Here is a 26,196-nt window from a genome sequence, read left to right as displayed (position 1 = left end):
TATTTTTTAAGGGAATAAAATGCCTCTGCAAAAATCATATGTCAAAATATTTTTTTATAGTTAATTAAATTTCGTCTCAGACGGAGAGAAATAAGATAAACTGTGCGTGCGTTTGTGGTATTTACAAGTAGGGATCATAGGGAACTACAAAAGATATGTAGTCCAATCATGTAGCTGATTTCATGTTTGTACCAGTTATTGACAATCCAATAAAAAAATAAACACCAACGAAGACCAGAGAAACCCCAAGAAAAAAAACCATTTACTTATAGAAATATCCGCTAGGTGTAATCCAATTTCAATGGCAAATAAACCATTACAGATTACCTGTGTTACTTGCATGCTTCCCGCCAATGTTTCCCGCCAAGTACAAGTAGATCACAAGCGAACCAACCACGAATAAAGCGCGCGTTTTGAAGAAACGCAACCGTTTCTTCATCCCTGAAAATAAAGTAACAGAACATGAATCTAGAGATTGTGGCACGAACTCTTTGGGATTGACATTCGACTCTTTAGATGGTTTTGGTGTCGTTACGAAATCTACCCTCAATGTTTTCAATTAGTTATTAATTCAGCAACCAGCTCGGCGTATAAGTTTACCCGCAGAAGGTCACTTTGAGACCAAGGGCCATGAAGGAATGGTGTTAAAAAATATTTGTATACAAATACTAAAAGGATTCCCAAACTCCCATGAGAGAAAAGGCGTAGATACGGTGGTAGCTAGGATTCTAGGGGCCGGCTTACACTTGCGATTTTTGATGCAATCTTTGTCGCAACTGTCTCGGGGATTTTTGTCTCGTGCGCGCTGCATCAAATATTGGATGTTTGAAACCGCGATATCGCTGCAACAAAATCTTTTTTTTAATGGCAATATAGAATTACAGAGCGCACACGAGCAAAAATTTGTTGTTACCATTCTGGATGTAAAATATTCATTTGAAGTTAGCCTTATTTTATTGAAACATATAGAACCGTATCATGATGATTCAATTAAAGGTTGTCATCACATTTCATCACATTTCTTATACCGATATTTTATATTTAAAACCCAGCTAAAGTGCCACCGAATGTTTCTGTTCGAAAACCAGCAAAATTGAGTAAATCTGAAAAACAAGGGTTCGAACAATTCCACTCGGGAACTCGCAAGGACTGGAGAAACAGAGTTTCTAAGACGAATTCTGATAATAAACCACCTAGTTCCTTCCAATTTGGTTATACGTTTTTTTTCCTGCGATGCGCTATTCTTTTTTTATTATTCGATTATTCGAGGTTTCGGCTAGCGCGTCGGGGCAGTAGCCGATTGCATGATTGACACTGTTTCCATTGTTTTCTGTGGGGCTTTATTTCTACAAGCCTCATTAATAGCCAAGTAGCTAAGGGCCCAGGAAGGGCTTTGATATTCAGCAATGAAGAAGAGTGGGGTGATGAATTGAAATGAATGAAAAAAGATAGATCCAGCGGAAGCTCGTATACATCCCTTGCATTTAAACGCACTATTCCATACCCTACCAATCTACTTGGACCATAAAAATAACAACTTTTAAAATGTAATCCGTATTGCCAGAAATCCTCTCATCTTTTCTCTTTTTTCAACTTTAGCTTCACGTGATCTTATTGCTTGTTTTTTCCTGTTTTCGTATGTTTATTCCCTTCCACATCGGCTTCTAGGACTTCCGACAAGAGCGAGATCCAGAATAAGCTTTGGCTTGCGAAAACGTGTTCTGTGTCAATGTGAGTTTTTGTCATGACATATTCGTCAATACAAGCGCTATGCAAAATAAAGAGTGCAACCTTAGAGTGGTTTTCAAAATCCCATTAAACAAATTGTAATTGTTACAGTGTAATAGTCAGGCCAGCTGGCCAGAACAAAAGAGAACAAATACATTACAGTGTATTAGTACTAAATAAACTAAATAGTATTTCACAGGTTTTTGAAAACCACTCTCCTTTATGGAAAGAAATTGCTTGCCTATTGCTTGATTGCAATTTCCTACAAAGAAACAAAATACAGACTGCCCTCTATGGCGTTGATATGTTATAAACTGGCCGCAAATGGTATACTCTTCTTTGTATTTGTCACAATTAAGATACCAAGGCCTTGTTTTCGAGCATGAAATAGTTTTCGTGACAATTTAGCAAATATCGATTTGCCTGATTGTTAAAATAGCTTTTCTTTTTGATTGCCTTTCTTTAGAAATATAACTTTTCGGAAGTTTGAATACTCCATACCTCCTATGTTCAATTAGGGTTCAATTTCAAATACACTCTTTTTTATAAGAACGTCTAGTTTTCATAGTTGAAGATCTAGTTTTTTAAGTAAACACAGAGAGTACGTTAGCGTTGCAAAACAAAACAAATTACAGCAAAAATAAAGAAAACTTGTGATTTATTATCAGAATTTAAACTAACAAGTTCTGATCCCCTACCCTTGGAATTCGCTATTGTTCATATTTACCCTTGGAACTCGCTATTGGTCATATTTACCCCCTGATGTGAGCAAAAACATAAATCGTCAATCAAATCAGACAAATCCGCGCATTTTGGCATTGCTTCTTGAAAGTTGTTTATACCAAAACATGTTTTTTCGTGAAACGTAACTAGCATCCTACATATAATTTCTAAAACCCTCAGACGTTGTATCACAAACAGAATCAGCCATCTCGGGTGCAGTTTATCAAGATACTCTTTCAAGATACTCTATAATGGCAAAAGCAGCTTTTGTCGCTTTTCTCCTCGGGTGTTGTTTTGTGGCTGCTCCAGGCACGAGTGGTAAGTTGTTCTCTTTTATCCAGTAAACTAAAAGGTTATTTACATGTAAAGCTTTTTAGAAATCCAAAATTGTTAAGGACATGTCTTTTTTTACCGAAACACATGTACTTTTATTAATAACATTCATTTTAACTCGTGAATGCTTGTAAAGCACTACTTTCTGATTTTTGGGGGGACTTCTGTGTCACTCGATCGTCGGATGGTTTGTGGTCTTTCTGTGCTTTCGCAAAAATCCTTGGATCATTGATTAACTTCCGGTTAAATTTAGTAGTATAGTATCGGCTTGTGACCGCTATGGTCAAAACACTAGTCAAAAAGTCTCCCATGTGTGTTGGGCGTGCATTAACGGGTAAGCTCACAGAGCCTTCGATTTATACGTTGGCTTATTTAGGTGAATGGGAAAGACGACTAAACTACGAGCCCGTCTGCTTTGGAGCAAAGGGCTTCCAGCCTGGGATTATCAATAAATTTCGCCGCCAGGGGTTTCTCGCCGCCCTGAAACTAGTGCACCAGTGGAACTGTCACGTGTGACAAAACATTCCATGGCCTGGATAGTCACTGCCATAACAATCATGTTCTGAGAGATTACTCGCTGAACATTCTAGTCACCAACAAGTAAAACCATGTCATCTTCCCTCGCGTTAATTTTACGTAAGTGCGATTTTTTGCCATTTATTTATAGAAAAAAAAAACGAAATCATTATTAACACAAATTAAATTTATCTGATAAAATGCTGATAAATATCTGAGAATACATTTCACTGCCAAATGCTCGGCTTTTTTACTGCGCTTTCATATTCTGCGACATATCCGGTAAGACTCGTTAACAATAACTGCTTTCTGCCTCCCGTGAAGTGCTATTTGATTGGTCAATCTTTGAGACGTGTTTGGAAACTATTTTAGTGCTACGTCCATTCAAAACAATTCAAAGTTTGGAATCAAGGAACCCAAAAGGCGAATTAGCTGTTGGATTTTAGTCCAGTCAATCTACGGTTTAAGACCGGACTCATTGCAACAAGGTTTTTCAACGTTTTTGTATAAACTAAGTCTCCCTTTATAGCATATTAAAAGTTTGAAAAAATCAGGGCACCCCCGAAAAACTGCATCGAATTTTCCAATGTCAAAGCTTGTATGGGAAACCACAGGGATCCCAAATCATGAAATTCACGAAAAATATACATAATTTGAAAAAATCAAAATTTATACCACTATTAATGATAAGAAATATATATTTCTACACAATCTCGATAAAATCGATGTTATCTGATATAGCTTTTATATTTTTGGCAAAATCCACAGGTTTTTAGCTATCTTTACAGGTGTTTAGGGAAATTATAATTGTTACGAGTGATTTTAAATGCAGGACCACAGTGATATCAGACGGAGTCTGAAGAGGCTTATCCTGTCAATACATTGGTAAAAAAATAAACAAAAATTTTGACACCATTACATGCTTGTAGATATTTAACCCTTTGAGACATTTCTGAAAGTTCTTGCGGAAAGATCTCCCTTTTTGCTAGACTCTACACTGAAAAACACCTGCACGGGTGCCTAAGCCGAAAGCGCAGTTAATGTTGATACCGCTAAAGTGACCGAGAAAGGTATCTTGTAAGCAGATAGCACAACCTCGCAATTGGCAGTTCCCATTGACAATGACGTCGTACATGTTACAGCGTTCCAATTCTAGCTCATCCCCAGAAGACCTTGAACAACATTTTTTTCTTGAAGCTCTGAAGTTTTCCTCTAGCCTGTTTTGGCCGAGGTCATTTTGTCCACATTGGATGGATACCAAAACACCATCTACCGTGCTACAGTATGTATTGGATGGAGGTGCTCTTCTACACTGAATACCCTGGCCCAAGGAAGTCGACACATTATTTCACGAAGGTTGAAACTCCTGCTGTAATGTATCGTAGTGTTTCGATCGGTAATGCCGATGGCTTCTCAACAGAGGTCATGACAGGAAAAAAAGGTCAAGTAAAATCGAAGCCTCCGCTACGTTCTTTTAAACATGGCGGTCCCTATGAAGAAAAGGATTTTTTGGGGAGCAAAAAAGGAAAACAAGCAGAGTTTTATTCAAATGTTGAGCAAGGGTAAGCGGTTGTGGCACAATCGACACGGAAGCTGATGGAGAATCGAATATATGATTGCTTATGTGGAAAGCTGCGGTAAAATCGTCCACAGGATTAGTATCACCGTTCCTGTTGGTGACGATAATTCCGTATGGAAGCCCATGACATCTACCCTGAGCCGAAATCCAAATCTACACGAAGATGTGGGGAATGACGGCCATGAATTAGCTGCTAGGGTTTAATGTTATTTCTATTTCCCATTTTATTATTTGCTTTTTATCCATGCGCTTCTTGGTTAGGATACCAACTTCCATGAATACGGTTAGGAAAGGGGGCATCGTTCAAGAAGCTTGTCTCCTCACCCTACATCCGCGCACAGGCAGCTGTTAACAGGACAGAGCCTTAGGGAGCCTCCAATATCTAACCCCAACTTCAGCAGCAGCCATGTTCCCAAGTCCCAGTATTCCATCAAGTCAACCAATGGAAAGGCGATAGAGAGGCGGTCTGAAGTCTGAGCCAGGGACTTAGACAGGGTGAACCCTTAACGAAATCGAAAAAGTGGGCCATTTTTCCGGGGGGAGGGGGAGGAAGTTTTGTGATAAAAATCTAACCAGCCCCGAAAGAACAGAATGTTTTTTTTGTGCCTTTGCAGTGTCTTCATGGGGCGTTCATTGTTGAATTTGGCTACATACCAGAGTGACCAAGCTTATGATTTTTAGTTTTGTCTACAAATAGCACGTCTATTGAGAACCCAAAGTGGACTTTCGGCCGTTATGGGGGGTGCGTTTGCACCCCCTGCACTCCCCTGGGTACGGGCCTGTGAGAGACCTCCAGGACTGCAGCACGTTTAGTGCTCCTGCCGCATGAACAATCTAGCTTGTTCGCCCTAAGGCCAATGCAAAGGGTCATCGTGTACTAATTCCCTCTCAATCGAAGAAACGGGTTCCATGGATTTAATATGTACCCACGAGTAAGAACCTGTAACAGGGTCTAAATTTTAAAGCCTTGCATTTGAAAATTCGATCCCGTTTTTCGGGTTGTTTGCCTGCTCCGATTTTCATCGTGTACTAATTCCCTCTCAATCGAAGAAACGGGTTCCATGGATTTAATATGTATCTACGAGTAAGAACCTGTAACAGGGTCTAAATTTTAAAGCCTTGCATTTGAAAATTCGATCCCGTTTTTCGGGGTGTTTGCCTGCTTCGATTTTTTAAAACTTTTAGTATGTTATAGAGGGACACTTTCTGTGCAAGAAACAGTCAAAATACCTTGTGTTGCAATTTGTCGGATGTTGGCCCCTTTTCTGACGTACATTGATGGACTATTTTATTGTAGGATTATTAAAAACAAAGTAAAAAACTTCATCTAGACTTGTAAAAGTTTTCATTTTTTTTTTCAATCAGGTACATGAGTGGATCCGATTAGTTCTCCATGGGATGTGTTTGACTCGCTCTCGAAGGAACTCGTCCTACAGTACGGTTTTGACAAGGGCTACTACGTTGGGCCGAAGTCAGAGTTGAAAGTCTGGTATGGCGAAGACCTCGTCAACCAATCAACATCCAACAACGCCGGCAGAGTGTGTGTTGATGTGTACGGACTTGATTTGAGCAATTAAAAAAAACATTCTGTAACTTTAAAAGGAATAAAATTGTTATTTTGCTTGTTGAAGAGAAGTCGTGTTCATTTTTTGTGGGTTGAAGGATTCTAAATTTCGAGTAGCTGTTTTCTTTTCTTCAAAAGTGGGGATTTCTATTCCATTTCAGACTGCATAAAACCACTAATCAGTAAAAGACCTTGTTAATAATAGCAAAGTTTTTCTTTACATATGAAAATACTCGGAAGTCATTTAAAAAAGCCATTCTCAGAATAAGAACCGAAAGCTTTCCCTAGATTTTATGTTGCCCTTAACACATCGCGTTGTTATCGCAAATGCACAGACCTAAGTTTGCCTTTTTGTCAGCGCATAAACCAGACAACACACCCTATGCCAATGAAGAGGCCAATGAAAAGAAAAGAAGGAAGGAAAAGAAACGAGAAAACTATAGTACTTTTTGGGTACCAGACCTCATTTTGTTTTGCTAACAAACGTGCAAAGGCTCCATTCTATATTCATCTCTAATCGATAGCTAATTTTCATGTTAATTTTATTACCTCTAACTCCTGGTCTTCTTTCCAAAGGTTATCAAATCTCGTTCCAATCCAATCCTTGGATTCCAACGTAATAATGTTAGTATTAATGCTTTTTAGCGGCAATATTCTTTTCATAATGATGATAATTTGCCCGACAACTGAATAACCAGACACACTTATAATGTGCGCGCTTATCGCCTTGGAGTGTTACCTGGGAGATGGTGATTGCGATAAGTGGGCTGATAGATGGGTCCATTCCTGTCTCGCGTAAAATAGCTTTGATATAGATAGCAAAAAGCACTATGGTGACCACTCCATGCCAGTCTCTTACCCACTTCATTACGTTTTTTTTTTCTTTTTTTGCGCACGCGCAAAGGGTCGCGGGAAGGAAGACTGAACAATGAAATTTCCCACAACTATTTGCGCACCTCTTTTCCCTCTCACGTCTCTTTGGGCCATTTTCATTTTGGCTATGCATGTGTGTCATGCACTTTCTCAAGCCAGTGTGTATATTGGAAGTTTCTTTGAGGATGTGATTGATAATTTAGAGCGGATGGCCTGTTTAATATCTCGGATTTTAATAGATTCTTTTGTCTTTTAACGGTTGAGGTTTCAGTCGGACCTCCGGAAGTACACTGGTGACAATGCGGCTTTAAACCTGTATATGGGGGATGGAGGGGCTACTGGGGATGGTGTCCCATAGAGTGATCTTCAGTGCTTACATACTAACTCACACTCGCAATTATAAAATGAGAGAAGCAGTTCTGTATCTTTATTGTCAAATAATTAGTTACATGTTAAGCGCAGGTGAGTACATTCTTTTTATTAGAACCTTTTTTTTTTATAAGAACGTCTTCACGTGCTAAGAACATACCGAAGCTCAGATAGCAGCAAAATATATATTTTTTATTAGAGTGATCGCTCTAATAATGAAGAATCAAATTTTGCTCATACTAGCAACTTAAAATAATTGTTATTGATCATTTGTGTAGTTCTGTTTTTAGCTGGTGTGTATGATTTAAGGTCCCTGAAATTTAAGAACATTCGTAGGAAAGTTTTCAGCCTTAAAATGTTCCAAAAATAAGAACGGCTCAGCCTCAACTGAAAATTAGACCTTCTCATAAAAAAGAGTGTATACATACAAGATAGCTCCGCTATATAAGCGCAACACATTCACACATTTTTATTTTTTTTTTTTTTTTTGCTTTTTTTTTTCAAATTTTGCTTCTCACTCTTAGAGGGAGGGAAAGGGTTGAACTCAAAACCCCCCAAAATATCCAAATCTTTCAAAGGGTTGTCCAATTTAAAATCCCTTGTAGCCTGCTAGATGGATCTCAAGTGGGTTTATGCAGAAATGACTATTCTCAGAGTTTTGGGATTCCAGTAATTTTCTAATAAATCAACTGAAGAGGCAGCTAGCAGGCTAAAGCCCTTATCAAAGACAAGAGCTATAGGTGGGTTTCCCAGTAGCGGATCTAGGGTGAGGGTTAAGGGGGTTTAACCTCCCCTCCTCTTTGGGCTGCTAGAAAGCCGTTTGTAACAAAAAAATTACCCCCTCCCCCCTTTGTCACTGAGTCAACCCCCCCACCCCCTATAGCGAAAAGCTAGATCTGCCCCTGTTTCCTGATGGACAATTATTCTGCCATGAATGAAGTCTCAAGGCTTGTGACCAAATTTGTATTGGGTTTCTAGCCAATGAATTTGTGGGGTTTGTATTTTTCAAGTTCAAATATCGATTTTAAATATCAGGTCTCAAGTAGTATTAGAAAATTTAAAAGGGGTAAAACGTAAACCTCTAAAACCACAATTTTATGTTTCCAAAACCGTTTGACCTTTGTCAAGAAATAAGAGGGGCTCTATTCACAACCAACACATGCCTCACTGTTACAGCGTAGCCAGGATTTTTAACAGGATGGAGCCCAAAAGGGACTTTCAAGGCCTTTTTTCTGTATTTTAGATAATTTCTCATGCATTTACTGTATTTTTGGCTGCTAAAAGGGGGGTCCTTGGCCACCCCCCTGGCTACGCCCCTCCATTGGCCTCATGGGGCATATACAGGCACACAGAAGCAGGAAAGCGAGCCTAGAAATAAACGTATAAACCATGAGCGAACTCTTTTTTTTATAAGAACATCTTCATTTTAGAACACATAAGAGTAAAAAAAAAGCAATATTTTGCTGCTATCTGCGCCTCGGCGTGTTCTTATCATGTTCTTAAAATATGGTGACATGTTAGCCTGGACGTTCTTATAAAAAAGGTCCTCATAATAATGTACATACATCTCCTGCTAAAAAAATTATTGTGGTTTTCAAAAACCCGTGAAATACTATTTAGTTTACTTAACACTAATACACTGTAATGTCTTTGTTCCCTTCTGTTCTGGCTTAATTATTACACTTTAACAATTACATTTTGTTACGCGGGATTTTGAAAACCATCATTTTAAATTATCTCCTATATCATTTAAAATAAATTAAGGCAACGAATAACAAAAATCAAAACTAAAGATACGGGTTCTTGTAAAAAACAGGTTCTCAGCGTTTGTCACAAATAACGACGACGGCGTACGTTTTAATCAGGTTTCAAATGCAACCGGGTCCAGAATGGGTTTGAAGACAATTTAGGAATATAATACTGCTTTATCTTCGCGATAAAAGTTATTTCAATAGTTTCTTCAAGCATTTCTAAATAACACCGCAAAATGTTTATGCTTGAATGTGCTTGTGCAATAGTTGTTATTTCGCCTGAAAATCGTAATTCGTTTCACAACACTTTTGAGTAGATGTTTACATCTTCGTAAGCGTTGTTTCCCTTTATGTAGATGACGCTTGGCATATTTGTGCTCGCTATGTGTAACCACCATTTGAAAATTGGGTTTCACGGTGTGTAGACAGTGCAGGATGTGACGGTCTGAGTATTCCGTGCGAACTTGTAATTATTAATGCATCCGCTACTTCACGTGAACAAGACATACTTGATTATAATGGCAACAAAGACGAGAATAAGAATCATATACGCCGTAAAAAGCTCAAAATCGAACTGCTTGTCGTCGATATGACTTGTTGAGTTCATCCCTCGCTTTCATCATCCCAACACAAAGCAATTTCACAAACAGACGATTCAAAGCTTGCCTCAAAACCCTCGAATTCCTTCACACACGATATCATTCACAAGAAAAGATTCCGAGGAGCAAAATTCTCCTTGTACCGCACTTCTCAGCATAGGTTTCTCTTAGAGGAGCTAGGTGTTCTAAGCAAGTACCCTTCCCCTGAAGAATTCTCTTTTAACAGATGAAGTGTCGCTATTTTGACGAAGAAGAATTCAGCGATAAAGTTTGAAGTCGATCACCGCAAAGTAACCTTGTAGTGAAGGCTTTTGTGACGTCACAACAGAGCCGACATCGGCTATACTTGCTCGAATAATTATTTTTTCACGCGTCCCAGGCGATGTGCTTACATGCTTATACAAGGGAAACATTCTATCTCTAGAAAAATAATACCTTTGAACAACGTTCAAGGCGTAAAATCTTGACAATTGCGGGGGGGGGGGGGGGGGGGGGGGGGGGGCGTTCAATAGATAGGAGGCGTTTATTAGAGGGGCGTTCTTTACAAACCATGGAAATATAACAAAGCAAAGTGCAGTGGGTTTCTAGTCTCAGTCAGGATCACGTTAAAAATTAAAGCTCGCGTAGCAAGCATTTCTTAAGATTAAGCAAGTCTCAAACTCAACTCAGATTTATTTAAATTTGATTTATATTACCGAATACTATGCCGTTTGTTTTTATGCTGGGAGGGAGGGTAGGGGGCGTTCAAACTTGTAAGCTCAGGGGAGGCGTTCATTAGATAGGAGGCATTCTATGGATAGGGGGCGTTTATTAGTTCATTTAAGGTATTCATATTTTTCGGGAGGCGCTTATTCAAGGGAAGCGCCTTAATCGAGCATTTACTCGAACCCTATAGGAAAATAGGAAAAAAAGGAAATAGGAAACAAAAAAAAAACAATGCTGTAAGATAATCGTTTTATTATTTGAGAAATTATTCACAATGTAATATTCTATAGTAATCTTCATTTAAAACCGCCAAGAAGCATGATACAACTACCCATGAATTAAAGCATAAATATTTTTTCACCATAAACGGCTGCGTTACTTCTTCTCCAAAAAGAATATTTTACAAAGCTGATAAATTTTAATGATAATTTCTAAACGAATTTATACTGAACGTAATGCAAAAAATACAAAAGTCACGCAATTTCGTTACCCCTTTGTCCGGAACCTAAACCTGGCTGCCATTTTATGAATTTGAAAATAAGCCCCACCCATGTCAGTGACACAGAAAATATCGTAGGATATATGCTACTTGCACGAAATCACGTGACATCACGCCCTCCGGCTATTGGCAAAATACTACGACAAAAAGCAGCCTATTCGGCGCATACGAATCAACAAGAAAGTTTCTATGCCAGAAAGAGCTGATTTCAGGTATTCAGGTATTTATAAATACTCAAATAAAATGCTTTTAGTTGCTGAGAGTGATATGGATAAAAAAGGTAAGTCGTAAAGAGGGAGAAACTACAAGTGACGGCATATCTCTTGGGTGAACTGTGAGCAGCTCGCTTTGCCTCCAAGGTCACCCGTTATCATCTGAAACAAATACCAAAAAAAAAAATCGCGCTAGGAAACACTTATGTTATATATATTGTTAAATATATATAAATGTCTTTGAATATAACAATTAAGATAAGTTCCATCAGAATATCGGACAGTTTTTACAATGTTTTTCTCGATTATTTTCGATATCAATTTCAGATCTATAGCATTCCTGTATAAATTCACAATCTTTGACAAATCTTTTCCCACGGCGGTGTAGACAATACCGACCTCATTTCAACATATATCAAAAGCTATTCCCTAAAGCTATGTAAAACCACGATAATCATTTTGGTACATAATTTTTGGCGGTGGACTGCCCGAAGTTCTGATGAATCCTCTCTTGACAAATATTTCTTGGGCCCGAATGGACTCGTGAGTCCATAGATAGTGTGATTTGCCAGTAGCGGGCTGATCCGGCATATGGAAACATGCATCGCATAGTATTGTATAGCTTGCTACCGCGCTGTAAACATCGTACGATGAAGATTACCATGTCGTATCTATGCGACGTACGGGATTTTATTCAAGAGTGGCTTGTGGCTAAAAATGAACGAGCGAGTCTTCGAAAATATCGTACGATGTCGCATGGTATCGCATCATGTCGTATTGTAGAGGATCATGTCGTATTGTAGAGGATCATGTCGTATTGTAGCGGATTATGTCGTATTGTAGCGGATCATGTCGTATTGTAGTGGATCATGTCTTATTGTAGAGTATCATATCGTATTGTAGAGGATCATGTCGTATTGTAGTGGATCATGTCGTATTGTAGCGGATCATGTCGTATTGTAGAGGATCATGTCGTATTGTAGCGGATTATGTCGTATTGTAGCGGATCATGTCGTATTGTAGTGGATCATGTCGTATTGTAGAGTATCATATCGTATTGTAGAGGATCATGTCGTATTGTAGAGTATCATGTCGTATTGTAGAGGATCATGTCGTATTGTAGAGGATCATGTCGTATTGTAGAGGATCATGTCGTATTGTAGAGTATCATATCGTATTGTAGAGGATCATGTCGTATTGTAGAGGATCATGTCGTATTGTAGAGTATCATATCGTATTGTAGAGGATCATGTCGTATTGTAGAGTATCATGTCGTATTGTAGAGGATCATGTCGTATTGTAGCGGATCATGTCGTATTGTAGCGGATCATGTCGTATTGTAGAGGATCATGTCGTATTGTAGAGTATCATGTTGTGTGGTGTCTGACTACGTCACATGGTATTGCATTATGTTTTATCGAGTGGCATTACACCGTGTCGTGTGTATCGCACGATGTCGTATGGTATCGGATTACGTCGAATGGTGTCTCATCATTTCGTGTGGTATGGGATTTTGCCATAGGGTGTTAAAAATATCGTACTATGTCGCGTGGTATCGCATAATGTCGTATGGCATCAGATCATGTCGCATAGTATGACGGCATACATTGTAACATGTCGCAGATATCGCACGATGGCTTACCTTTCCCTCGCTGATGGTCTTGAGTACCGCCTTCTCCACAGCGTCGGCGTGAGAATTCAGCTTCATGTGGCGTAACATCATGACCGCACTGAGCAGCAGGGCCGTGGGGTTCGCTTTATCTTGGCTGGCAATATCAGGTGCTGTTCCGTGAACCTGGTCAATGGAACAATACCGAAATAGAGTAAAGTTTTGACCGGTAAAACTTGTACGATCGTTGATCAGACCAAGAAGAGTTTTACTGCGATAGCAAAACCACAACAACAACTTTTGGCTTTGGCTTTTTGTCTTGGCTTTGGATTTCCGTGTAGCAATTGCGGTATCTTTACAATAAAAACCCATGTCACACGCATGGAAAACTCTATCTAGCGTTCCCTAACGTCCTGCTTAACGGGCCACCATCAAATTTCCTAAGATCGTAGGTAATACTTGCGGCACTATAACTCGCCAAATAAAAGGGAGGTAAAATCTCTTCTTGGCGAGGAACAAGACATACTGCTTGCCAGGTGGCTCCAGATCGACAGGCATGGGGCGGCTACTTTTTCTATATGCGAGAAGCAATCTATGTAGCTACATCTGTACCTACAGTGACCTCAACAAGACAAGTGCTTGACATAATGTATAGTGGGGAATTGTTACAAATGCTGGCGAACTAGTAACTATGATTGAAACTCTTGTTTTATCACTGTAGAGATTGCTTCAGCACATTTCTACTTACCGACTCAAATATAGCAACATTATCAGCACCGATATTCCCACTAGGCGTGACACCTAGGCCGCCAACAAGCCCAGCGCAGAGATCACTAGGGAAAGAATTTATGATGTTCTGTGGTCAGAATAAGATGTAAGAGTAGGAGAAAGGTAAGCGCTAATCAGAAAGTGCTTTAAAATAAACTTATAGGACTCTTTTATCAGCCATATTAATGTACAAACTTTTCAAGAAGCTGTTCACTTCTTTTTTTTCCAAGTAAGATTATACCTGAGAATGTCTCCATACAGATTCGGCATGACAAGAACATCAAACTGACTTGGGTCTTTTACCATCTGATAAATACAGAGAGTTTGAAATAACAAGTTATAACTAATCTCAACAAAAACAACAATATAGACATCATTAAGACCAATAAGAATAACAATAACGGCAAGTTGAAAATATTTCCTGCCTAAAACTGAGAAAGTCAAAGTCCCTACCCTATTCAATGGCCTGCTGTGTTAAAAAAAGTGTTCAAACATCTATGTCATCTTATACTCACATTGAGGCAGGTAGTGTCCAGATACATTTCACTGTATCTTATATCCTTGTTCTTCTCAGCAACTTCACGGCAACACTGCAGGAATAGTCCATCAGAGCGCCGCCTAAAAAATAGAAAAAATACAATGACAACAATGCCAAAAGAAATCATAGAAACTTAAGCAATAAATAGCATACAATCCAATAAAACCAGACGACATAGTTGAGCTTAATGTTGGATATACACACACTGACTACAGCTGAAAACTACACTTTGTCAATTAAGCATCGTACCCATCCTAAAATTGTATGTATGTTCTGTTTTACTTGTGTGGTGTATACTACCCTTCAAACTCAACACCGGTTTAATAGAGTCATACTAACTGAAGGAATGTTTATAGATTTGAAGGATCTGTGACTTAACACTGTACTGCAACTTTCAACATTCTACAAACTCTTTTCAATAATTCCAGACTGCTAAATTCTTTCTGGCTTCCATCATTCAAATTAACTGAATAACCCTTTGTGCTATTTGTTTGGTCAGTGCCTTATGGAGAGAGGTGGTGTGCTTGGAAAACATTTCAGGGCAAGCAAATGGCAACGTTATGAGGACTTTGGACAATGCAAGCCAGAAGTTGATTTCACTGTTGGAAATTGTTGTTGGCAGAGTAAATAGAAATACAGTACTCTTCACTCAGCTCACATAATGTTTGCCTTGTGGACAGCAACAACAGAACCCCTGTTGTTGGCCTTGGCATAGCTGAATGCAAACTCAGCCACCCTCATTGATGCCTTCCTGGTGATCAGTTTAATACTCTGCACAACCCCATTCACAACCTGAAAAAAAATAGAAATACAGTGGAACCTCGATTTTACGATGGTGTTCCTTTCTCCCGGCAAAAATACAGTGAAATGTATAAGAAATTACCTTGATCTTACTATATTGGATACAACGATATTCTTGATTTTACGATACATATATGGTCTACCAAGAGTAATTTTGACCTCCATACAACGATATTAATGATTCTATCTATATCAACAATGAAAAAAAACTCAAGACACCCATCAAACACATACAGTACAGTTGTTACTCGCCCAAAACAATCCCGCCAAATTAGCACCCTTCAAGTAAGCTAAAAAATACACATATCAAACACAAAGAGAATCAATTTGAGAAACTATAATAATAAAAGAAGACCTGTGGAAATAATGTCGCTCATTTCTAGCTTATTGTATTTAGTCAAAGGATGGTGTTTTCGTTCACAGACTCCGGTGTTGTTTTACCAATGTTAAACCTTTTTGTTTGAGAAGTAACAAGGGCTTTGACCTCTGTTGACATGTAATAACCAGATATTTATATCATACAGAGTAGTCTGGATATTGTATGTCAACAGCTCCTTGATGTCACCAAGATCTAAACATCTGATTGGCTCAAACTGTGCAGATCTGCGCCATGCAAACCCCAAATCATAGCTTGATAGCTGATTGGTGTAACCTTGAGCAGAACTGCGTATGGGGCCAGGACCCTAAGATTCCACTTAAAACAGTGATCAATTCTAAACTGGAAAAAAAACCTATTAAGTGGAAACATCTTAGGGTCCTGACCCCGTACGCAGTTCTGCTCAAGGTTAAACCAATCAGCTATCGAGCTATGATTTGGGGTTTGCACGGCCCAGATCTGCGCGGTTTGAGCCAATCAGACGTTATAGATCTCGGTGACATCAAGGAGGTGTTGACATACAATAACCAGACTACTCTGTATGACATAAATATCTGGTTATTACATGTCAACAGGGGTAAAGCCTTTGTTAATTCTCAAACAAAAGGTAAAACAAAACCTCTGAAAGTCTGAACGAAAACACCTTCCTTTGACTAAATACAATAAGCTAAAAAGGAGCGACATTATTTTCACAGGTCCTCTTTTATTATTATAGTTTCTCAAATTGATACTTTTTGTGTTTGATATGTGTATTATTTTTAGCTTACTTGAAAGGTGCTAATTTGGCGGGATTGTTTTGGCGCGTTAAGAACAGTGTTCTCAAATACTGGAACTTCCTTCGTGTATCTCCTCCTTAGAGTTCATCGATTAACTCCAATATAATGCCTTCCTTATTTTCGGAGTTTATGATATTTCTTTGAATACCTTGTATCCCAGAAGAGTCCTTGCGTTATTTTCCAATTTCAACTGGAAGCTTGGCAAGCCTTAATCGGCCACGGCGGACTTGTTACTTTGCTTTCGTTGTAAATGCGCATGCAACCATACAAATATCCATCTTTGGTCGCTTAATAGTAAACTCGGAATGATCAAGCCGGCTATAACGCGAGGCAACGCGAGTTGGAGTGCTTATTATTGCAAGTGGTCACAAGACACAAAGCGCAGTCCTGCGCTTGCATTTGCCAATGATGATACAATTATTCACTTCCTTTAGCGCAGGACTGCTCATGTATCAGCGAATCCCGTATTTAGCGTGATATCGGAACCCACGTGAACTGCTACCTAGCGCCTGGTTAATTAACCTGGTTAATCTACTCGGCTTAGTTTCGTATTTTAACTCAAACATATTGATTAAAAATAAACTTCTCACTACATCCAGAGTACTTTTCAATTATCTGTTAAGGACTCGCTTATTTTGAGAAATTTTGGGCTCGTTATGAAAGTAACGCGAAACGGCAAAACTTGAGCGCAGCCCTGCGCTCGCATTAGCCAATAATGATACAATTATTCACTTCCTGTTGCGCAGGACTGCTCATGTATCAGCGAATCCCGTATTTAGCGTAATACCGGAACCCACGTGAACTGGTAACAGAGACGTGGTTCTTAGCGCAGAGCAGAATTTTACGAGTGTTGCTACTTTGGTCTTGGGACTACACATCTCAATGTTAACCTATCCTTATCATGTTACTTACATGATACCTTTTAATTCGAGTTGAAACAGTATTTAGGCATAACAGTTTATTCAGAACAAGTCCAACAGCATTTTCGTCGGGTAAATTTGGATGCTTTAACGTGCTCGCTGCTCGAAGCTGTGAACATGAGACTCTATCTGCTACAAAAGGTCAAATTACGCAATGCGTGCAATCGCTTTCACAAATGAATCTACCTCTCATCTAATAAATGTATTTGTATCTTGGGCTTTCTTTCCAAACGCATTAATATATTTAGAGGAGAAATATTCACGCTTTACTTGACTACGTACGCGTGTAGAAGGAATTTGACCTTGCTAACAAAACCACAATTTGACAGATAGTGCTTGTTGTCAATTAACACCTTGGCTACTAGATAAGGCTCTGACAAAACAAATAGATTAGTGCAGTGACACGATGGGTTCCGATATCACGCTAAATACGGGATTCGCTGATACATGAGCAGTCCTGCGCAACAGGAAGTGAATAATTGTATCATTATTGGCTAATGCGAGAGCAGGACTGCGCTTTGTGTCTTGTGACCACTTGCAATGATAAGCACTCCAACTCGCGTTGCTTCATGTTATAGCCGGCTTTATCATACTATTGTTATTTTTGATTTGATAAGATAACAGCCGCTTTGCTAACAGTGAAGTAAAAAATATCTTGAAAGATAAGCACAAAACGGTGCAGTCGTGCGCGAAACTCGTAATTAACTCACAAGTTTTCCCGTTTCGCATCACTTTCATCTATAGTTATGAAAGTGATGCGAAACGGGAAAACTTGTGAGTTAATTACGAGTTTCGCGCACGACTGCACCGTTTTGTGCTTATCTTTCAAGATATTTTTTACTTCACTGTTAGCAAAGCGGCTGTTATCTTATCAAATCAAAAATAACAATAGTATGATAAAGCCGGCTATAACGTGAAGCAACGCGAGTTGGAGTGCTTATCATTGCAAGTGGTCACAAAACACAAAGCGCAGTCCTGCTCTCGCATTAGCCAATAATGATACAATTATTCACTTCCTGTTGCGCAGGACTGCTCATGTATCAGCGAATCCCGTATTTAGCGTGATATCGGAACCCATCGTGTCACTGCACTAATCTATTTGTTTTGTCAGAGCCTTATCTAGTAGCCAAGGTGTTAATTGACAACAAGCACTATCTGTCAAATTGTGGTTTTGTTAGCAAGGTCAAATTCCTTCTACACGCGTACGTAGTCAAGTAAAGCGTGAATATTTCTCCTCTAAATATATTAATGCGTTTGGAAAGAAAGCCCAAAATACAAATACATTTATTAGATGAGAGGTAGATTCATTTGTGAAAGCGATTGCACGCATTGCGTAATTTGACCTTTTGTAGCAGATAGAGTCTCATGTTCACAGCTTCGAGCAGCGAGCACGTTAAAGCATCCAAATTTACCCGACGAAAATGCTGTTGGACTTGTTCTGAATAAACTGTTATGCCTAAATACTGTTTCAACTCGAATTAAAAGGTATCATGTAAGTAACATGATAAGGATAGGTTAACATTGAGATGTGTAGTCCCAAGACCAAAGTAGCAACACTCGTAAAATTCTGCTCTGCGCTAAGAACCACGTCTCTGTTACCAGTTCACGTGGGTTCCGGTATTACGCTAAATACGGGATTCGCTGATACATGAGCAGTCCTGCGCAACAGGAAGTGAATAATTGTATCATTATTGGCTAATGCGAGCGCAGGGCTGCGCTCAAGTTTTGCCGTTTCGCGTTACTTTCATAACGAGCCCAAAATTTCTCAAAATAAGCGAGTCCTTAACAGATAATTGAAAAGTACTCTGGATGTAGTGAGAAGTTTATTTTTAATCAATATGTTTGAGTTAAAATACGAAACTAAGCCGAGTAGATTAACCAGGTTAATTAACCAGGCGCTAGGTAGCAGTTCACGTGGGTTCCGATATCACGCTAAATACGGGATTCGCTGATACATGAGCAGTCCTGCGCTAAAGGAAGTGAATAATTGTATCATCATTGGCTAATGCAAGCGCAGGACTGCGCTTTGTGTCTTGTGACCACTTGCAATGATAAGCACTCCAACTCGCGTTGCCTCGCGTTATAGCCGGCTTGATCATTCCGAGTTTACTATTAAGCGACCAAAGATGGATATTTGTATGGTTGAATGCGCATTTACAACGAAAGCAAAGTAACAAGTCCGCCGTGGCCGATTAAGGCTTGCCAAGCTTCCAGTTGAAATTGGAAATTAACGCAAGGACTCTTCTGGGATACAAGGTATTCAAAGAAATATCATAAACTCCGAAAATAAGGAAGGCATTATATTGGAGTTAATCGATGAACTCTAAGGAGGAGATACACGAAGGAAGTTCCAGTATTTGAGAACACTGTTCTTAACGCGCCAAAACAATCCCGCCAAATTAGCACCTTTCAAGTAAGCTAAAAATAATACACATATCAAACACAAAAAGTATCAATTTGAGAAACTATAATAATAAAAGAGGACCTGTGAAAATAATGTCGCTCCTTTTTAGCTTATTGTATTTAGTCAAAGGAAGGTGTTTTCGTTCAGACTTTCAGAGGTTTTGTTTTACCTTTTGTTTGAGAATTAACAAAGGCTTTACCCCTGTTGACGTGTAATAACCAGATATTTATGTCATACAGAGTAGTCTGGTTATTATATGTCAACACCTCCTTGATGTCACCGAGATCTATAACGTCTGATTGGCTCAAACCGCGCAGATCTGCGCCGTGCAAACCCCAAATCATAGCTCGATAGCTGATTGGTTTAACCTTGAGCAGAACTGCGTACGGGGTCAGGACCCTAAGATGTTTCCACTTAATAGGTTTTTTTTCCAGTTTAGAATTGATCACTGTTTTAATAGGGTTTTTTTTCCAGTTTAGAGTTGATCTCTGTTTTAATCGATATTTTGATTTGACTATTTTGATTTGTTAAATACAGATTACAGTCTTACAGAGAGTAACTGTACAGTCTTTCACAGAATACAGCAATATTATTATTTTGTAAAATTTGATAATTAACCTGACCTCACTACAATTATATTTTCAATTGATTTTCCTTTATATCAAAAAACCCAGGACCTATTTGTAACGAAACCTCAATTTGACAATGCATTTCTTTCTCCCGGGGCATATATTGTAAAATCCAGGTTCCACTGTACACTTATAGCGAGATGGGAGATTCCCTATCACAGGGGCAAGTAAGCATGGAATGATACTCATTCCAGTACCCACACATCAGCAATAAATCTAACATAGAAACAGGAAGAATTTCAACATTATTGATTAAAAGTTAAAAGTTATTGATTTATTAGAGAGCAGCAATAGCTCAGTGGCAGGGGCTTTGCTTTTAAAGCCAGTGTTTTTTTTTTTTTTTGGGGGGGGGGGGGGGGAGAGGGGATGCAAAAACTTTTCTCTCTCCATTGGGGACTGTGAATGCCTTGTCTTTTCAGATAAGAGGATGTTAAGTTTGACGTCCTATCTCCCAAAACACACTGTGTTATGTATTGTATAGGGAAAACATGAAAAAACACTGTGGGTGATGGCATGTGGTACCATCTCCAGTCACAGTGCTTACACGCTAACACAAACTCACGTCTACAAACTGCATAGGGCAGTTTGAAGTGTAGGTGAGGATGGCATAGGCTATAGGTTATGGACATGAACTATAGGAATGCAACACACATTTTGGTGAACAAATTTTTCTTCAATTGGTGACAGAACTTTCCTATTGAAGGAGTGCCTTACCTCGTGCTCAATGCCACTGTATTCTCCCTCTGTGTTTTCCCTGATGGTAACCAGGTTAACGTCATTGTAAGCAGTAGGATATCCCTCAATTGACCGGCAAGGACGCACATTTGCATAAAGCTCAAATGTCCTAAACAAGACAGTAAATAATAATAGATTATCAGGAGTAGTTAATTGTCATGGATTGAGTAAAATTTCCAAAATGTGTATGTGTACGTAAAATCAACATTGGATTCAAATGACATATACAGTATATGGAACTGAAGGAACTGAAAAAGTTAAGATTCATTTATAAAAAAGGGCTTTTGCAGCTAAACAGACAGGTGGTTGCTGTTTTACTCATAGCAAATGAATGGACCTCTAGAATCCCTAAAGAAAAAAAAGCTTATTACTTGAATTGTTTACACAATTGCAAAGGAGCTCAACCTATTCCATATTCTGGGTGACACAGTTAATTAATATTAAAAAAAAATATTACAAAAAAATATCTTTTTAAAGTTCATGCTTTCCAGTACAACCACCCAAAGACTAGCTGTGGAAAAAGCCCATTTGCAACATGTCTATTTTTCAGCCAACAACAACTTTAATATTTTTTTGTTGTTGTTTTGTGAGAAAATGTGATGAGCTTTTATCCCTTCCTTGTAAAAGGTATAATGTAACAAAAATATTGCATTGTCTTTAATAAAAAAAAAAACAATCAGAATGACAATTACTTTCTTAGTGTGAGATTGAGAGACACATGTCCTTTTCCAATCTTTGTTTCAAGGGGACCTGTAAATGGACAAAATATTAACCAAGAGACAAACCCCAAAGCATGGACCACAAATGAGTCTATAATTTGGAGGTGTCTTCTAAATGGAGTTTTATTTAGAGTTTGAGTGAAGAATTTGAAATTCAGGACTTTCATTTGGGAGTGTCCGTTATATATATCTAGATTAATGGCGTTCCTTTTTAAATGGATGCCTTATATATTCCTCAAATTTCTGATAATCAATTGGTACTAAGCACAGTGTTCAATTGCCAAAAAAAACATGGAAATTAGTACAAGTAAGTGTAAGGTTTGGAATAAGATATAGGTAAAGGATAACACACAATTCAATCATGAACTTGTATATCCTGTAAGCAGGTCTAACCTTTGAGGCCAATCTTGTTCTTGTTCATTGAGTTGATGGCTGCTGGGGGAATGGTGGTGCGGCCATCGGGAAGGATAATTGGGGTCACACTCACTTCCTCCCACACAATAGGAACCTTAGCAAAGCACACAATAACAAAACGTTCCTTACAAGTTTCCTTTTTAGGCATTTATGCATTTACCCAACCCAACCTTTAAAGTTGAAAAATAACCTAGCAAAGCACACAATAACAAAACGTTCCTTACAAGTTTCCTTTTTTAGGCATTTATGCATTTACCCAACCCAACCTTTAAAGTTGAAAAATAACCTAGCAAAACACACAATAACAAAACGTTCCTTTAAAGTTTTTACTTTTTGGGCATTTGTAAATTTACCCAACTTCCCTAAAAATTTGAAAAATAACCTAGCGAAACACCACTAACCTACCATTTTATTAAAAATGTTATGTTATGTTTCTCAAACCTGATTCCTGTGTGTATATACTAATGAAATGTTCATTTATAAACATTATCTAAAATGTGTGGTAGAACTTTAGAGATGCAGGGGAAGAAATGACAACATATAATAATCCCCACTCAGAAACACAATACCTTGCAAAGAAAAACTCTCTCAAAATGCTGTCAATACAATTTATCTATTAATTAACCTTGTTTGCTTAAGGCTGGTTCTCACTAGGACGTAAGCACAAGTGTAAGTGCAATAGGAAGAGCAACACAAGTGAGAATTGGTAAAACACAGGATCAAGAAAATCAAGCAGTTGTATTCTATTGCTCTTGCACTTGCGCCCAAGTGATAATTGGAAAATTATGTGCGCTGCGCTTGCACTTATGTCCAAGTGAGAACCAACCTCTCAGCTGTACAAGAACTTACAAGCTTTGCTTTTGGGCCATAAAACAATGGACATTCTCGAGTTCATGAGAACACAGCCCAATCACAATCATTCACTCACAATCAGTCAATAAGGTGTGTGTATTTCTCACAGAGGCATACCACAGAACAAAAACGACAGAAATCATTCTTACAGAAACATTACTCACATTGGCAGCAGCAAATACTTCCTTGACAGAGTTTGAAATCTCTGGCCCAATGCCATCTCCTGGTATCAATGTTACCGCTCTTGGCTGAAGTAAAACGTTTTTCGACAATTTTGCATTGATTTTGACTGATTCAACATGGATCCAAATAAAATATCAGAGATAATCTATATTTGCTCTATGTGTTACATTCTTTGCTGACCAAGCCTGATAAGCCTCTGGCTTGAGCCTGATGCACACTGGCAATATAATAACATAACAAGATAGGCGCGCGCATTCTTATGTCCTTATTTTCAAGTGTGAAGGGTGCGACTTATGGCAATAACGTCGACATAATAACGTGGAGATAACGACCTAAAAAAAGAAACATGCTTTTTCCCTCATGCCATTATGTCAAATTCTTATGTTGTTATGTCGTTATATCGCCAGTGTGCATTAGGCCTTAGGCTTTTCCCTTATTGTAAATACATTAAAAAAATTAAATAAAGATTGATTGATTGATTGCAAATATACTACCAGAGTAGTTAGAACATAGAATAACCAGAGGCATTCGAAATTGTAAATAGTTTCTTTTTATGATGTTGCTTTAGTCATTTTGCTTGACGCAGCCCATGTGACATTAATAATTTTTAAAAATATGCATTCAATCATTAGCAAATATCATTATCCAGCCTAAAAATTATCGAAGATATTACTAGGATTTTGAAAATAGTCAAATTCCAGCTAGCACAGAACATAAGATTTGATTGTTTCCCTGGTGAAATGTATGATGAAGTGCACAATTTGACACGCTTTTATAAAGCAATAGTCAAAGAATGTGTGCCCAAAGAGGTGAAAATGCTGTTGTTGTAAATAGTGCCTACACTCCTGACAGCTTCACTAGTATGATAATCGGGCTATCATAGGGCGTGACCTTTCCTGGGTTTGTTGGGACGTCTTCAAGATTTTGGCCTTAATTTTGTCTAAAGAAAATCTTAATCTAATCAACCCATTTTTAGCCCAGAGGTTGACATATGTGGAATTATTCTGTTGCTTCTCACATGGTGTTGAAATAGTGCCAGAATTTCTGCCTACAATGCTGACTGTTCAAGTTAAGTTAATAAGTTATATGTTAAGAAATGTCGCCACTGCTTCCATAAAACTGTTGCTAATGAAAATATATCTATATTCTGAGTCGTTTACTCACCTCAGAAGAGTAGAATCGAGAACCAAGTCTTGTTCGATTATTCGACTGGTAAATAAAAATTTTGGGATAAAACGAGTTAAAGTTTCATTCAAAACCACAGCGAGATATGGTGATTCGTCAGCCAAGTCAAATTTGTTTCTCCAAAATTACTCTCGTAATTGCGACAAATACATATAACATACCATATTTTTCTGTTGGTAGGCATTAGATGGTGCATATATCGTTGCTTTGGAAAAATGTCGGAGGCCTCTTTTTGGGAAATATTGAGAAAACGAGCAAAAAGCCCGTCTCACTTTGGTGGCCGCCGCCATGTTTTTTGTGAAATTACCGGCATAAAGTCCCAGTCCCCTGTCAACGCGGCATATATGCACACAGGGAGACTGGTTATTTTAATTTACACTCAGATAACGCCTTTATAATAGTGTCCATAGTGTCCATAGACAACGGTAAATGAAGAATACTTTGAACACTGACAATTTACTGGGTTATTTTAATAAATTGAAAACTCAAATTGAATCCCATTTCACCAAAAGCACAGTTAAAAAACGCGAAATGGGAATACAATTTATCGGGCTAGAATTGCATTAAAAAGTTCTCATAAAATAAAAAATGAAATCACTGCTTTTTTCAAAGATTTGTACTTTTTTGCGATAGTAAGGAATGTCAATAACGATATTTTTCTTTTCTTTTTTTTTTCTATTAAATCTTGCTATCTTTATTTACAAAATATACACCCATGCACTATATATTGTAATAATTCCTCATCGCGGCCTGATATTCGATTTATCTCAAATAAGATCATGCAACCTAGTCAACAAGTCAACGCAGCTTTAGCAATTAGAAAAATTGGGATTGAGTTTTATTCAAGTTTTTCCTCGGTCTCCTACGCGGTATTTCAAACAATGAATGTCAAACTCCGCACTATGGGGACAACTAGTCTTGAAGGGCAGGAACGATTGGACTAGCTTTGGATATTGTATTTTACCTATATTGATCAGGTGCGTAGTCAGATGCCGTGACTGAGCGGGTACGCATCCGTAAGCAGGTTTAGCTCATAAGTTTACGTAGCCTCGTCCCCAGGCCCCTCAGTGACGTCGCTATGACAAGCCCCCATTTTGAATTTAAGATATGACCACGTTGAATCATGGGGGCTAGGAAAGCTGACAAAAGAGATGCCCGGTGACGAGGCTAGGCTATACTTGCTCTTGACGGTATTCGCCGTGATTGAAAGGCTGCTAAATAATTGCATTTGCGCTTTGCATTTATTGCTCACTGGGCACCTCCACTTCTAAAAATCTTACTCACGAATGTAACTGATAGCAAAAACAAAGCAATGCAGTGACTTCATCTCTTCGTAGAAAATGTTCAAATTCGCGGTTGTAAAAGACATCTTTAAGTAAAATCGGCTATAAAAATAACCATACAATGACGTCATTTTTTGTGTCTACAAAACCTCGCGGGCATTATGCCCTACTCGTTCGGGCTATAAATCTCTAAGATCAAAGTCAGAATCTGAAAGTCCCTTCTTTCTTTTTTCTTTGTCTCTTTTCTGCTTAAGTGTCTTTAGGCACCGTCCACTCCTGTAAAGCTCCACAAAAATAATGATGCTTGTTATAAACAGAAAAGTCACCACAAGTCCAGCAAACATATACAAGGCGACATTTTCATGGTGCATTTTTGTCTCCGGTGACAGAGTGACCGGGTCGTTGTCCCCTCCCTCTTGCGAGGACGACATGGCAGCATCTGTCATGTTTCTAAGCAAGTTTTTTGCTTCCCTCTGATGCGTGTGCAAGTTTAGAAGAGGGGGAGAATCGAACATTCCTGTGATTGGCTCATTGAGTCCTGTGATCTCTGTAC

General features: G+C 38.5%; 2 protein-coding genes and 1 long non-coding RNA gene across 3 annotated transcripts in view; 1 reads left to right on the top strand and 2 right to left on the bottom strand.

Moving 5' to 3' along the window:
- LOC5503040 (sodium/potassium/calcium exchanger 4) overlaps window positions 1-570 on the bottom strand; it is a gene marked incomplete in the record, with an annotated part of 5,906 nt that extends 5,336 nt beyond the window's left edge. Inside the window, 1 exon segment of the mRNA XM_048728138.1 lies at window positions 328-570. Within this exon segment, the coding sequence (XP_048584095.1) occupies window positions 328-439 (112 nt within the window).
- Window positions 571-2,632: 2,062 nt separating this feature from the next.
- LOC116610616 lies at window positions 2,633-6,509 on the top strand. Its single transcript, XR_004293368.2, has 2 exons — window positions 2,633-2,769; window positions 6,245-6,509. It is a non-coding gene; the product is annotated as an uncharacterized LOC116610616 (long non-coding RNA).
- A 4,466-nt stretch (window positions 6,510-10,975) lies between these two features.
- LOC116610614 (probable isocitrate dehydrogenase [NAD] subunit alpha, mitochondrial) lies at window positions 10,976-24,420 on the bottom strand (the record flags this gene model as incomplete). Its single annotated transcript, XM_048728159.1, has 11 exons — window positions 10,976-11,613; window positions 13,094-13,246; window positions 13,809-13,893; window positions 14,070-14,134; window positions 14,344-14,446; window positions 15,025-15,158; window positions 20,987-21,116; window positions 21,700-21,757; window positions 22,120-22,234; window positions 23,157-23,240; window positions 24,340-24,420. Coding segments are annotated over 11 exons (1,080 nt in total), but the record flags the coding sequence as incomplete, so codon positions are not given.
- Between the last annotated feature and the right edge of the window lie 1,776 nt (window positions 24,421-26,196).

Source organism: Nematostella vectensis, chromosome 5 (assembly GCF_932526225.1).
Source record: "Nematostella vectensis chromosome 5, jaNemVect1.1, whole genome shotgun sequence".
Taxonomy (NCBI): Eukaryota; Metazoa; Cnidaria; class Anthozoa; order Actiniaria; family Edwardsiidae; genus Nematostella; species Nematostella vectensis.
The sequence above is the reverse complement of the archived record's forward strand: the minus strand, read 5'-3'. Positions and strand labels throughout refer to the sequence as shown.